Here is a 14,320-nt window from a genome sequence, read left to right as displayed (position 1 = left end):
CCGCCGCTCAGAGCCTTCCGTACATTCACTCTGTGTGATTTAGCGCACACACATAGCGGAACACGGTAAGTGTCCTGACAAGCTTCACCCGTCTGTTAAATTAGCAATTTTACAGCTAATTACCCATCATGTGACTTTATTTCTTCAACGATAAATCCGTAAACAGTTTAGTGTCTCCGATGTGACACTAAAACGACTTCCGGCTCCACTGTGGCGAATTATTTCTAATGAGTAAAATAGCTTTAGCTTACAGGCTAGTTGCCTGGGTTGAGCCGCTAACGTCAGCTAATGACTAACTACTGAGATCTCGACACAAACATGGTTTGTGGTTCAAGTAGATTTATGTCAAACTGTATCTCGCTCGCTTTCATGTGTGTAGTAGTTTATCCGCGTGTTAGTGGGAAACCAGGCTACCGCCCGAAAACTCAAATATTTGCTAGATAAAGTAAAAAAAGAGATATGAGAGTTCAGCTTGATGCTAACTGGCTAGCTAACTTACTTAGCTAGCGGCGTTAGCCAAACAGTTTTGTGAACCGTAAGGCGACTTTAAAATGGAGTTTAATGTTTGTTAGACAAAAGCTACCGATAAACTGTAAACTCAACTTGTTTCTTCTGCCGAGCCAGCGTTAGTCCACGCCGAGTTTGTGAGACACAGCTCGCTATGTCTTTTTCCAGGCTAACACCCATTAACGCTAGCTAACGTTTACCAAATGTTGCTAGCTGAATGCTAACAGTTGACCAGTCGTAATCGAGCGACTTTTTCATGATCGATTACGACTTCTCAAACTTGACGTTAAATTCATATTTAAGTCGTGTTGAGTCCTTAACGCTGTCGATTTTGTGTGCTCATTGTAAACGGTGTTTACGATCACAGTGTGTTGCATTGGGAAACTAATAGCCACACCCTTCCTTTCGAAACCAACTACGCGATAAGTTGTCACGAAGTAACTTTATATTTGTTTATTATTTCAAACTCCAACATAACATTACTCGACTTCTAAAGTTATGCTTTTACAAGATAGACTTTTATAAAAGTTTATTTGAAGTGTGTTGGTGCAGTTATGCTAAGTTAAAATACATTTGCCCCCTTCTGGCTCATACAAGATCGAAGAAGTTTGACAAACTTAGTCCAGTTAGCCTTAAATTAACCCTAAAAGAACAAAATCCACCAGATTAGTGATGATTTTATCAGAAAAACGTGTGTATTTTGTTGTTGTGTAATGATCAGCAACAGGTCTCTCAATGAAAACGGTTTGTTTGTTATGTAACATGTGACAACTCACCTCCTGACTCTATAAAGTAGACACCTACAGCACTTAAATTAACATTTTAAGTCCTCCTGTTAAACGCAGCGTCATTATCGTGTGACTGAGCCAACACTGAGCAGCAGATGATTTTGTTGGCTGTTTTTACAGTGTACTCTGGTGCAAAGTTTGCCTGTTAAAATGTTATTCTTACTTTTTCTTCTTAATATGAATTTCAATTATAAAAGCAAGTTTTTGAGTTGCGTAGCAAATTAATCCAGTTTAATTCAAACCAGTGATCTGAATGTAAAAACTTAAATATTTGTTTTATCCGGGGCCAGCTTCCCGCCTTAACAGTTTAGTGAAGCCTAGTTTTCTGGGTCATAATCAAGCAAATTTTTGAATATCGGTTATGACTTCTCAAACTTGATATTAAATTCACATGTAAGATATGATGACATATTGTGAGTGCTAACTTTGTGTGGTCATTTCAGATGGTGTTCACGGTCTCTTTGGGAAACTAATAGCCACACCCTTCTGTTTTAAGCCAACTACACTTTTTGCAAATTAAGTTAATATTTCATTTAATTTTCCAAATGCTAACATAGCACTGCTTGTTTTACTTATAGAGTCGGAGTTTTACAAGATAAACTTTTATTTAAAGCATAGGCGTGTTTGTGCTCTTCTGCTGAGGTAAAAATTAATTTGCCCCCTTCTGACGCTGACTTTGTCAATCTTATATGATGTGTGTCAAAGAACGTAAGCCCAATTCGCTTTAAATTAACCCCCAAAAAAGCAAAATCTACCAGATTTGTTATGAATGTATTAGATCAACTTGTATTTTTATTGAATTTTCATTTTCATTTTATTAATCTGCCTGTATGAACATGTAAGCAAAACTTAAAAGTTGTGTAGTACATTAATCCAGTTTAATCCAGAGCAATGATCTGAATGTAAACACTCCAATATTTGTTTTAATTCAGGGCCAGCTTCCTGTCTAAACAGTTTGGTGTAGCCTAGTTTTCTGGCTCCCAACTGACGCTCAGCACCTGCCCGCTGACATCAGTGCACCTGAGGATCTGCCGGCGCCCCCCTCCCCAGATGTAGAGGGAGTTGTCATCTGCAGCAGCCGTGTACACAGTAGGTTAGGCTGTTTTCTCAGCATGAATGTGCTTCTTGTGTCACTGCACATATTTTTGTGCAGAATACTCTCTTGTGTAAGGCATTGTGCACTTGTTTCACATTTTATTTCTTGATCAGGAATGTGAGCGTTCATTGGTTAGCAACAAGGAGGCACTGTCATCAGAAAAGCGATCAAAAATTCATGGGTAGGTTTGGTGAAGGTTGTCAGCTCAAGTGTTTTACACTTGAACTGTTTGAGCCCGGACTCATATCTTATCGGGGAAGGCTTGGATTTCTTATCTGATGTCACGGCTTTGAAGCATGTTTTGTGACACCCACATAAATTTCCATTAATAAACCGTAATAAACCGACATATTTGCGGCCAACAGATGCATAAGGTACATGTTGGCATCACCCTTAGGTGCTCCCCCCTCACCCCGCTAATGATCTCAGTGCAGTGGTCACGCACGCTTTCTCTGATCTCCATTTTCTGTTTGTATGGTGTACTTGAGTAGAGGAGGGTCATTACAATGGCGCTTTGTGGAGTGCCTCGTGTGCCTGTCTCACACTGTGGGTTTCTGGTGGTGCTTCATACGTCCTAGTTAGAATTGCAAATGCCAGTCGAGTGTGACAGAGTGGTTTTTGTATTGTTTGTCTCAATGTTTGACAAATGTCCCACGGATCTTTGTATGATTATTGGATTCAAAGAGGTTCGTAAATGAGATTTTAGCGTGCACCACCCCCTCTTTGACATTTGAACATCAAATGACGATTACATTTGCATTTAAAACAACAAAAAAACAATACTTAAAAACTTCACAGCATATATACCTCTGTACTTGTTTGAGAACAGTATTGTTATGTGATTACTTTCTGCCCCAGATAAATGCAATTTTTTGTGTTGCTCATTTTCTCTGAACATAACCTTAAAATCAGATTTAATTTAATATTTTAGAGTTCACCTTAGTATGAAAATTCTCCCCATTAAGTCAAATCTATCAAAACACACAGCAAATTTGGCAGATCAACTCATGTTTTCTCTGAAACAATAACAATGACAAGTTTGATTATCAGTTGTAGGTTTGTGGCTTTCTGAGCGTTCACAGTTGCACATTTTCCATGTTTACATACAACAAAACATGAACAATAAATACAACTAATGATGGAAAATGATACCACAGAAGAAAATCTTTTTGTGTGACTCAAGGGCTTTATAATGCATCTGTAATTTTTATTATTGTTAAAATTGATGCAGTTGTCAAAGATTTTCTCTTTTTATTTATTGATTGATTACTTGATGTTAACAGATTGCTTTAAAAAAGTGTCTTCATCCTAAACATTTCCATGCCTGTGACGGTTCCCCTGACTGATAATATTTTCTGGGCCACATGCCGTCTAAACTGTGTCAGCGTGATGGAGGTGATGAGAGGTTATTCTCTGTGGCCTTTCTTTCTCATATTGTAATGAGATTAAGTTATTTGCAGCACTGGGACTTTTTACCTACTGACTCTTTATGCTGCCATTTTCAGGATCTATTGCACTTTTTTACATCCATGGCTCCACATTTCATATTATGGGTCAGATGTTACAAGTTTGTACTAAAAAGGTGCTTAATTATGCTTTGATGCCAGTGTTACTACTGAGAGGTTTGAATCTCTGGAGTTACTGTAAGAAGCATGTCTCTGATTTCCGTCAGCTCTTCTTGATTTTATTTTTATTTTTAAAGGCGACGCCCCCCGTCGTCATGACAGCTGAAGTCCCATGGTAGTGGGTGGGAGAGAGAGCTCATTTTTTGGCAGAGGAACTGCGTTTCACTGTGCTGATGTCAGCGGTGATTTTTCATTGTTAGACACTGTACTGACAGGGTGTTCACACTGACATCAGTTTACTCGATTGCTTCATTACTGTGGTTACTGTACATCATGATCAATGCTGAAGGTTCTGGTTTTGGTTTGCAAAAAAAGTCTTTGATTGCAAACAGAATCAGCCTTTATTGGCCAAGTGTGTGTACAGGAACAAGGAATTTGATTAATGTCAAACAATGTACTTTAGATCTGCAACTCACAGTAATTTTTATTTTCCATTAAACTGCCGTATATTTTCATGATTAATTGATTAATCGTTTAGTCTGTAAAATTATGGGGAAAAAAGCTCATCACAATTTCCAGAGCCCAAAGTGACAAATTCACTTTGCTTCTTTTGTCCAGCCAGCAGTCTAAAAGACTTTTCATTTTCTATCATAAATGACAGTGTTTTGAAAATGATCACTTTTAAGAAACGTGAAACAGCAGATGTTAGACATTTTTGCTTAAAAAATAATTGAATTGATTAATCGATTGTCAAAATTCTGTAAATCGACTAATCACTTATGTATTATGTTCTTATGTAATCAGAGAGTGTTAGTACAATAAAGAAATAGACATGCAGCTATAAACAAGGACAACAAGCTGGACAAAGACAGGTAAAAATGAATAAAGAACTGCACAGGGTTTCCCACACGCTTATTTATTTGTGGCAGTCCGCTATGATAACTACATCTGCTGCCACATACTGACCGCCTATTTTTGGCGCGGGACTGATGGTTGTTTTGCATAATCTAGACACAGACAGACAGACAGACAGACAGGCAGAACAGCAGGCACAGTGAAAGTGAAACCTCACTGTTAATCGCGCTCTGTCTGTTTGATTAAACTCACCTCTGCAGTAGCTGCTCCTCTCATGCATCAACATAAACTGATCAGCCCTGATCGGATTGACTGATCAATTATCAGCCTCAACTCAAACCCCACAAACTTCTGTTGAAAAATGAACTCAAAGAGTCCCACCTGCGCTGCGTTCAAGGACCCGCAAACATGTCTGAATTTAGAAAGGGAACACAGAGCGATACAAAGGGACATGCATAAGAATACGCACAAAAAGCAACATTGACCAACAAAAATAATAGAAAAGATTTCCAGTGAGTTGCCTTTGAGGACAGTTTAAAGGCATTGTTAGGGAGATTTTTCTGTCAACACCTCGATTCAAATGAAATATTGTAATAGATTATTGTAGAATATTATGGATGTGGAATAAATTCATTTCAGGTTATTACAGTTATTCTTGATCCTTGTCCCTCTGTCTCATCCTGTCCTCTCTCAGACCCCTGTGCTGTCCAGTGAAGTTGCCCACCATGCGTGAGTACAAGCTAGTGGTGCTGGGATCAGGAGGCGTGGGAAAATCTGCACTGGTGAGTAAAGGCTGCTGCAGCACCAACAACTGGAACAACTGAGTCAATATGTTTATCACAGTTATGTAGTAACGTGTTATTGGCATGGTTATAATGTCATTTATAATCACTTAAGAGTGCTTTAAATGAGAGACAAATACATATTTATAAGATTCTTCGTGCTACATAAACTGCATTGTGGTACAAAGCTTTATTCTGTACATAATGTATTCTGGGATGTAATATTTCAAAGGACACAATAAATAAAAGAGACTAGTAGGCAAGAATACGTGTGAGTCATGGGCTGTGCCGCCTCGAGAATATAAATTATCCTTGTTAAGAAATTAAATTGGCTTCATCAACATTCAGAGATGAATGTTGAAGATGAATCATAATATTTGAAGTGTGTTTTTTTAAAAAAATATTTTTGATGAATAGATTTGGATGAAGTAATGCAAAAAGTGTTCCAGTTTTTGATTAATACTGATGTTTTCCTTTGATTCATTTGTAATTCCAGACAGTCCAATTTGTGCAAGGCATTTTTGTGGAGAAGTACGACCCCACAATAGAAGACTCCTACAGAAAGGTGAGCTCAGAAACACACTTTGAACACTTCATTTAACCTCAGAGTGTCCGGCTGTTTTAATGTCGCCACTTGTTTTCTAACAAATGTTTGTTTTACTCCGACAGCAAGTCGAGGTCGACGGGCAGCAATGTATGCTTGAAATCCTGGACACCGCTGGAACAGTAAGTCAAGTCAGACATGGACACCAGATGTGTGAGTCTTACAAGACAAATGTGGACAGGCTGCTGATGGCTCCTCTTCTCTGTTATCGATCTGTAGGAACAGTTCACAGCTATGAGGGACCTGTACATGAAGAATGGCCAAGGTTTTGCTTTGGTGTACTCCATCACAGCGCAGTCGACGTTTAATGACCTACAGGACCTCCGGGAACAGATCCTGCGAGTAAAGGACACAGAGGACGTGAGTGTTACACTCTTTCAAAACATTATAATTTTTATTTCCACGTGTCTTTTTTCAGTCACATTTACTGATCAGTCAACTTATCAATGAATGAGTAAATATTTTTTTAAGACAAAAGATTCCCAACAAGACAAAAACATCGTAGAACATTACATATAGAAGTTGCAGCGGTGTGAACTAGCGGGTTTCAGCTCCCACAACTCAGTTCGCAAGTCGTCAGTGGCTGGTTTTAGTATGTAAGGCGCCTTACCTGCTTCAACAGCCAATGAGCTTGTAGCTAAGTCAACTGGCCAAGTCACAGCGGCCACAGACGGCGTGTTTGCTCGCTGCGGCGTTCTCTGACAACAGCTCTCCGTCCTCGGGTGTGTCGGTGTCAGACGGTGGATCTCTCCTGCTGCTTTCTGCATGTGCTCATGTTACAAGCACACAGCCTACTCATTGACTGATTAAAACGTGCCGGTTATTTAAATTATTTTGTCATATTTATTATGAATATTGTCCATCTGAAGCTCAGTTTATTTTGTTATGTTTTTGCCGTTTCGTCACTAATTAAAATGCAACTGTGGCTAGTATCTCACTATCACAGTCTTCACTCATTTTTTAAGAAGCTGCAAATTTTGTTCAGTGCTGACATAAGCCTTAAAAAAAACTGGAAATCATAACGGTAGGGCATTTTGTTACTATGTAGCCGATACATTGTCTTGTCGAGTTGCGTGTATGTAAATCGGCGGGCTTTTAGAATGTTACAGACAGGTCCGTGCAAGTAAGTGCATGTTTAAACCCGTCTTGTTGCAAATCTCCGGTTTGAAGTGGACTTTACAGTAATTGTAAGCATGGCAACAAAGCATTATCCCCTTAAAATACCACTGCATTCATGTAGTTAAATATAAAGAACAAATATTGACCAGTAAATGTTGATATCATTTATATATTTTTTTCATAAGATTTTGCACTTAGTTGCTATCCTGTGTAAACCACATATTTCTAAAACATTATTTTGATTATTTCCATTAAGGATTTTTTTTTCATTAGTTGTCGGACGATATAACATCAAAGTTGGACTTAGAAGGTATCAAAGTATTACATTGTTCTGGAGTATGTGGAATTGTCAAAGGTATGATAACCAAGACGCTGTATTTCGGGGATGTGCTTTAGTGCACAGCACGCACCACTAGATCTCAGTCTCTGTTTGTGGAGCAAGCAGCTTAGCTGAAAAAGATAACAACTGTGAATGATAAAAATAAAGTTACAGGATTAGTGGAGAAAAAAAAGCCTGTGTGTAGGAGTATTGCCAGACACAACTTCTTCCAACAACTAATGCTGTTTATTAGCCACATGATTTTATTTGACACAACATCTCCGTTCAGCCCACCGATTTGTCGGCATCCGCTGTGTCATCGTCCAGAAAGAAGAGCACTTGCAGAGTGCCCCAGGAATGAATCCTAAAACCCGAAAATGAGTTGGCATCTCAGCACTTACAGTTCTCTTGTCTCAAAGTCTGTGGGTTTTTTTGTTTAGACGTGTAACTTAAAGTCTGTGGTTAACACAAGCTGAAGAGACTTTCACATTTTGTTCTACCACATAAAGTACATAATTTATTACCCCACTCTTGAATTTTGAAGCTTTTATGTTTCTTAAAAAAGGTTGCAAACAAGGGGCTTAATGAGATTAGAGACAATCGTAGAGCTGAACGCGGCTTTACAGCCTCGTTGTGGTGGTGACGTTAAGTCATGCGACAGTAGTGTACTTTTTTAATAGCAGTGGTTCCCAACTGGCCCAGTCTTGGGGTCCAGATGTTTCCCCAGTCATCATTTCAAGGTCCACTCTTAAGATAAAATACAATACAATACAGTTTTATTTCATAAGCTATAAACAACATGTTGGCTTAGAACAAAAAAAATAAAACATCTTGCAAAATTAAAAAACAGTAATAGCTCTTCAAAATAAAAGCTCTGTGCTGATAATGTACCGTACTTCAATACTTCAAAATTAAGTATTTTTTTTACAAACTTGACATGTTGTTTAGTCATTAAGAATGGCCCTGCGACCCAGTTTTGGACTGCGACCCATCAGTTTGGAACCACTGGTTCAGAGCACAGTGTTAGCTTGGTAATGCTCATTTTTGAAGATTATCTCACTGAACAAACCTTGTAAGTATTATAAACATTTGTCTTTCCACAGAGCTTATTTTCTGTCGTTATCCAAAATCCCATGGAGAAATCTCATAGGCTTTTTGACGAGAGAACCAGGGCAAAGCTAACTCCTGCGTGAACCTAAAGAAAACAACAGTATGGAAGTAGATTATGCCTTATGTATCTGTATTGAAATTGAAGTGACTTTTTTTCACCTGCTCCTGTAATTCTATAAGGCACCTCCTCAGAGTGTGGAGCGTTTCTCCTCAGCGATAACCTTTCATCGGTGTCTTCTCTGTAATCTGCCTGGTGTCACCTCTCAGGCTCATCACTCCCTCATTAGACTCGACTCTGTGGGAGAGAGGGCAGAGCGAAGGGGGGGCAGGAACTTTGACAGGGTGGAAATGTCAGAGCTGTTGTTAGATGCTATCTACCACTTTAGTGTCTTCATTTCAATTTTGAGAGAGGATGTGCTGCATGCTGAGTGTCTGCTTTATTTATTCATAGCAGGTTGCTTGATTGGTCTTGTGCTCTTGGTTAAAGGCTCACTCAACATTTTGCGTGTGCGCTAACCGAACACAAGACCATAAACCAACTGAATCATTCATACTTGGCTGTGTGAAAATGAAAATGCTGTACCAAGTTAGACGTTGCGTTGCAGTGTGACCTTTTTTCTGTTGATCAATCAGGTTCCAATGATCCTGGTGGGAAACAAATGTGACTTGGATGACGAGCGTGTGGTTGGCAAGGAGCAGGGTCAGAATCTGGCCCGTCAGTGGTGCAACTGTGCCTTTTTAGAGACTTCAGCTAAATCAAAGATCAACGTTAATGAGGTAAGGACTACTACTATGCTACATACACTACTTCTACTAGTTAGTTTACTAGCATATAAGCCTGGGGATACCTGAAAAATGTTACATTTACGACAATAAAAACTAGAGGTTGACTGATTTATCAGTTCAGACTGTGTTGATACGACGTTTTACAAGATTATTGTCAACTATGGTCCGGTGGTTGCCAATCACTGCCCAGAGCTGAAAAGGGGAGGGTTGTATTAAATGATCAGTGGGAACAGCTCCAGAGAAAGCAGGTCCTTTTTACAGTGTGAGTGTGTCTAGGTCTTCATTTGAGCATGCATTTACATAAATTAATCATCAGCTGATTAATGGGCTGTCTGCTTTTTCCTGTTTCAAACTAGCATTATTTTAACCACCTTTAAAAATCCTTTGGTCGACCTTAACTAAAAGCATAGTTTGGGGACTCAAAACTATTCATAAATGGAGAATGTGAAGTTGATGTTATGTGCTGTTAAATGTTTCAAACGGGTACGCCATCTTCAGAGGATTCACTGCCATACCTGTGCCTGCTGCGGAGGGTTGTGCAACAGTATTTGGACAAACTACAGTAATCACAATAAACAGCATAGATCTGTATGATGTGGTGCAGGACTACAGACCCTGATACACGGCCTTCACTGATATACCCAGGCACCGTAAACTATCGAGTCTTTGGTCTGCGTGCATACGTATGTTAACAGAGTGCATACCAAAAAAATGGTGCCCCCATCCCACACAGCGTGACCTACCTTCACATTCTCTATAATTTGACATGAACCTTCACCCATCCTCCTGCATCTCTTTTTAATATCTGCACCACATTTAGTGTCTCATATTTGCACTCTATTTTATCTTTGTTTTGTAAATTGTATTTTGGATATTTATTATATTAAGCAGGATGACAAAGCATCCCACTGCACAATGTAGACATGCTGTATATTGAGTATGCAACAAAAAAACATAAAAAAAATAGTTGCAGATTAATTTTCTGGTGATCAATTGATCCATTAATCAAGAAATTGTTGCATTGTTATGTCCTTCTGACTATACTATACATACATTTCTGCTTAAAAAATGTCAATAAAAGACAAAATATTTATTTTTACAAGATATGTGTTGATAAGAAAATAAATCAAAGTGATTTCGTTGCTTATTTAGAGCTACAAACCGTCTGTATTCCCTATCAGGTCCTCTACTTCTGTTTTAGGAAAAAATGGCAAAATGGCATTATTGACTTTTAAGACACTGTTTTTTTGTGATCGCTGAAGCATCATTGAACTTTCTTTTGTTGTAGATTTTCTATGATCTGGTGAGACAGATCAACAGGAAAACACCGATGGAAAAGAAGAAGACAAAAAAGAAGTCGAGTTGCACGCTGCTCTAAAATGCCCTCCCACAGCAGCTCCAGGCCAGGTGAGTGGGTGTCCAATCTAAATTTATTCCAGACATGAGCAGGGCTCCTCACAGAGCTCTGGGTTGCTTATTTAGCAGTAATAAATAAGGAATTCATTTCATAAATTTTGACTGCAGGCAAGCTTGTATTGTGTTGCAGGATAAACTCGATAAATGAGGTTCAAAGAATCGCTGGTGTCTTCTGAAACGATGATGACGGATAAAGTGTTTCTGTGGGTTAAAGAGTTAATCCTCTGTGGTACCCTTTTGCCTCGTGGTGCCATCAGTTACACCTCCATCTTTTTTTATTTGAAATGATGAAAGGAGGGCTGTTTTGTCATAAAAACCTTGATCTAATGTCTTGTGTCAGCCACGTAACTGAAACCTAAATGTGTGAAAATTCATATCAGGGCTTCACCTTTTACTTTAATCAAAGATGACTAATAATGTTTTATGTAAATGTCTCAAGGTGTAAGTTTTTGATGAATGTTGTGGCTCCACCTGCTGTTGGAGCGTTGTACTTCAGTATACCAGCGTCACTGCAGGTTCTGGCCCATTATCTTCAAATAATTTATTTTTCTCATGTGCTAGACTCTGCTAATAGCAGCCACTGTTTCCCAAAAGCCTGTAATTTCTCACTGGATTTATGAATGTAAATCATTTGTTTACAGCCCTCTCACTTGAAACTCAACTTCTGGTTTTTAGATTTTAAAAAATTTCATCACGGGAAAAATCTGCATTTGTTGCTGTTAAAAGCGTTGTTCGCACAGGACTAGTATCCCCTAGAGACCATATCCAGAATTTGTCAACTGAAAAATACACCACAGATTACCTAAATTATTTTGCCAAACACACAGGTAATGTGATAATATAGTCCTGTGCAAAGCTGTATCTCTGTGATTTGGGGTCCTATTTAGTTTTTTGTTTTTGTTTTTTTCGTGCATCATTTTAGCCTTTTTCCAGGTTGAGAATTTTGTAGGCTGCCTTGGCATTCAGGAATATTTTGACAGCATTTTGAAGGGTGCATACAGGTCCTTAAAAGTCTTAAAATATCTTCCTAAATCCTACATTTAAATATCTTCAAACCTTTTATCCATTCTTATTAATCAATAATTCATTTTTTTCAAATTGAGTCTAGTCCACATTTCTAATGTTACAAGTCTTTAAACCTACCGCTGAACCACGTACGGTCTTCCTGCTTTATACTTGTGCCGAACTGTTGGCAAAATGTAGATTAACCTAACTTACTCGAGTACCCATAAACCCACATAAAGCCTACCTCTTTACTGGAGCACATATATACACTATGCTACTATATATTTAACCACAATTCTTGGACAAACAGTCAATCATTTTCTGTAACCGCTTGTCCTCGTAAGGGTCGCGGGGGGGCTGGAGCCAATCCCAGCTGTCATTGGGCGGAAGGCGGGGTCACCCGGGACAGTTCGCCAGACCATTGCAGGGCCGACACATATAGACAAACAACCATACACACTCACAGTCACACCTAAGGGCAATTTAGAGTCACCAATTGACCTGAGCTGCATGTCTTTGAACCGTGGGAGGAAGCCGGAGACCCCAGAGAGAACCCACGCAGACACGGGGAGAACATGCAAACTCCGCACAGAAGGGCCCCCGCCCGGACCGAACCCCGTTCCGCTTGGACAAACGTTGTAGTAAATTTTGTATTAAATTTTGGAAAAAGAAAAAATAATTAAAATAAGCATGCAAAAACTCAAATCTGTCAGAGCATTGAGCGTTACAGCTCGTGGTGTTGTGCTGTGTTTCTGCCCATCATATCTGGGGGATCCCGTCTTCACTTATCCCATGTGGATGTGTTGTTTGGAAAACAGATGTCGGGGGGGTGTCATTTCTAAATCACACGAGCTCCCTTGGTAATACTAGTCCTATATCAATATGGCTTAAAGTTATTTTTTCAGAGTGTTTCAAGGCAGAGTAGTTTCATTTGAAATGTTTGCACAACAACAAACACTGTAATACTCAACCACATTTCAATATTTTTAAAGTCTGTCTTGAACAGTAATCGGGTGCACGGCTGCCTGTACTACAACAGGTCTAACTTCCTGTAATTTTCCTCTCTCTTCACACCACAATTTCAGTCTTTCAATTAAAAAATCCCCCTTTGGCTTACCATTCCTCCACTGCAGCTGAACAACAAGCACTGAAACACACACGAGGGATGTACTAAAGAGACTGCAACTTTGGGGAAAAAATCTGATTTGTCTAACTCAGACTGCCTTTACATTGTGGCTCCGACTTAAAACATTTTAGCACAATACAAATACTGAGGATTTAGTCCCCACACGGGTTATTCATTCTTGACCATCCATCCTCTCCTCTCTGTGATATGTTCAGTGAACTTGTAGAAACTACTGGAGCCACTGATGATCTATTCTGCCCTCTGCAAAGTCCCCAAACCTGCCCAGTTAAAGCAGATTACGGCCTCTGTGTCTGAATTCAGCCCGCAGCAGTTTTTTAATGTTCCCCACACTTGTGTTTGTTGTTGCATCCGGCATCCCCAACCAAGTGTTAAAACAGCGAGAACAATGTGATCGACCCAGCTGAGTTTGAGTCTACGTTTCTGTGAAACTGAGGCTCCTTTGTGTCCTTCATTATGTTTAATATGTACTGACACTATTTTTTTCTTGCTTGCAGAAACATGTAATGATTAACTGTTTCCCAGTGGATCGTGCCAGCATTCCAAGTCCTCTCCCGAGCATTTTGAAAAAGGCCGACAGATAAATCACCACTCGCAAAATGGCAGGAGACGGCACATATTCTCAAGATGCTCTTCTCTGCTCTTTAATGGCAAAGAAATCCACCTTTTTTGTATTGTCAGCCTGATGACAACTCTGTTTTTTGTTGTTTTTTTTCTTCTTCTTCAAGGTGTCTTTCTTTTGGAAATATCAGTGTAAAAGAAGAGACCTTGGGTTTAAATCCATATATGGGAACTAAAATGTTTTATTAAAAGTAACATCAATCTTTGGCATATTGTGACAATACGTTTGCAAAAGAAACCATGTGAAATGTTGGCCTTCTCATACATTTCTGCACTAACAGTGTCAACGAAGATGCATCATTGTCCATAAGTTACTCGCTCCTACTTACAAGGATGTGTATTGATGAGATAACATCTTTCCTAAGTGACTTTGTTTTTTATTGAGAGCTGAAAGCCTTCCATATTTCCCATAATATATTCTACTTCCATTTTTGCATAATAAAGCTAAGGAAATTAGTATTTTATAGACTGATGGGGGAAAATGGTGCGTTCTGATTTGTGTCTTGAGGCTGAAAATATATTGTACTAAACCAACTCTAATATTGCTGTCACAGATGATTTTCCAGCTTTTATGAATGATTAAATTTTAGTACATTTTCATTA

At 39.0% G+C, this 14,320-nt stretch overlaps 1 protein-coding gene across 2 annotated transcripts; it reads left to right on the top strand.

Annotated features, from left to right (window-relative positions):
* On the top strand, positions 1–14,320 carry LOC121946624 (ras-related protein Rap-1A). 2 transcript variants are annotated; one of them, XM_042491275.1, is made up of 9 exons: positions 1–65; positions 2,228–2,384; positions 5,506–5,593; positions 6,090–6,158; positions 6,263–6,319; positions 6,417–6,557; positions 9,379–9,522; positions 10,820–10,938; positions 13,594–14,320. In XM_042491275.1, the coding sequence occupies exons 3-8, from the start codon at positions 5,537–5,539 to the stop codon at positions 10,907–10,909; spliced, it is 558 nt and encodes a 185-aa protein (XP_042347209.1). In that variant the 5' UTR covers positions 1–65; positions 2,228–2,384; positions 5,506–5,536; the 3' UTR covers positions 10,910–10,938; positions 13,594–14,320. The 2 variants fall into 2 exon arrangements, with proteins under 2 accessions (XP_042347209.1, XP_042347210.1); XM_042491276.1 differs by having other exon boundaries at positions 2,228–2,388.

Source organism: Plectropomus leopardus, chromosome 8 (genome assembly GCF_008729295.1).
Source record: "Plectropomus leopardus isolate mb chromosome 8, YSFRI_Pleo_2.0, whole genome shotgun sequence".
In the NCBI taxonomy this organism is placed as follows: Eukaryota; Metazoa; Chordata; class Actinopteri; order Perciformes; family Serranidae; genus Plectropomus; species Plectropomus leopardus.
This window is presented reverse-complemented; position numbering and strand designations above follow the sequence as displayed.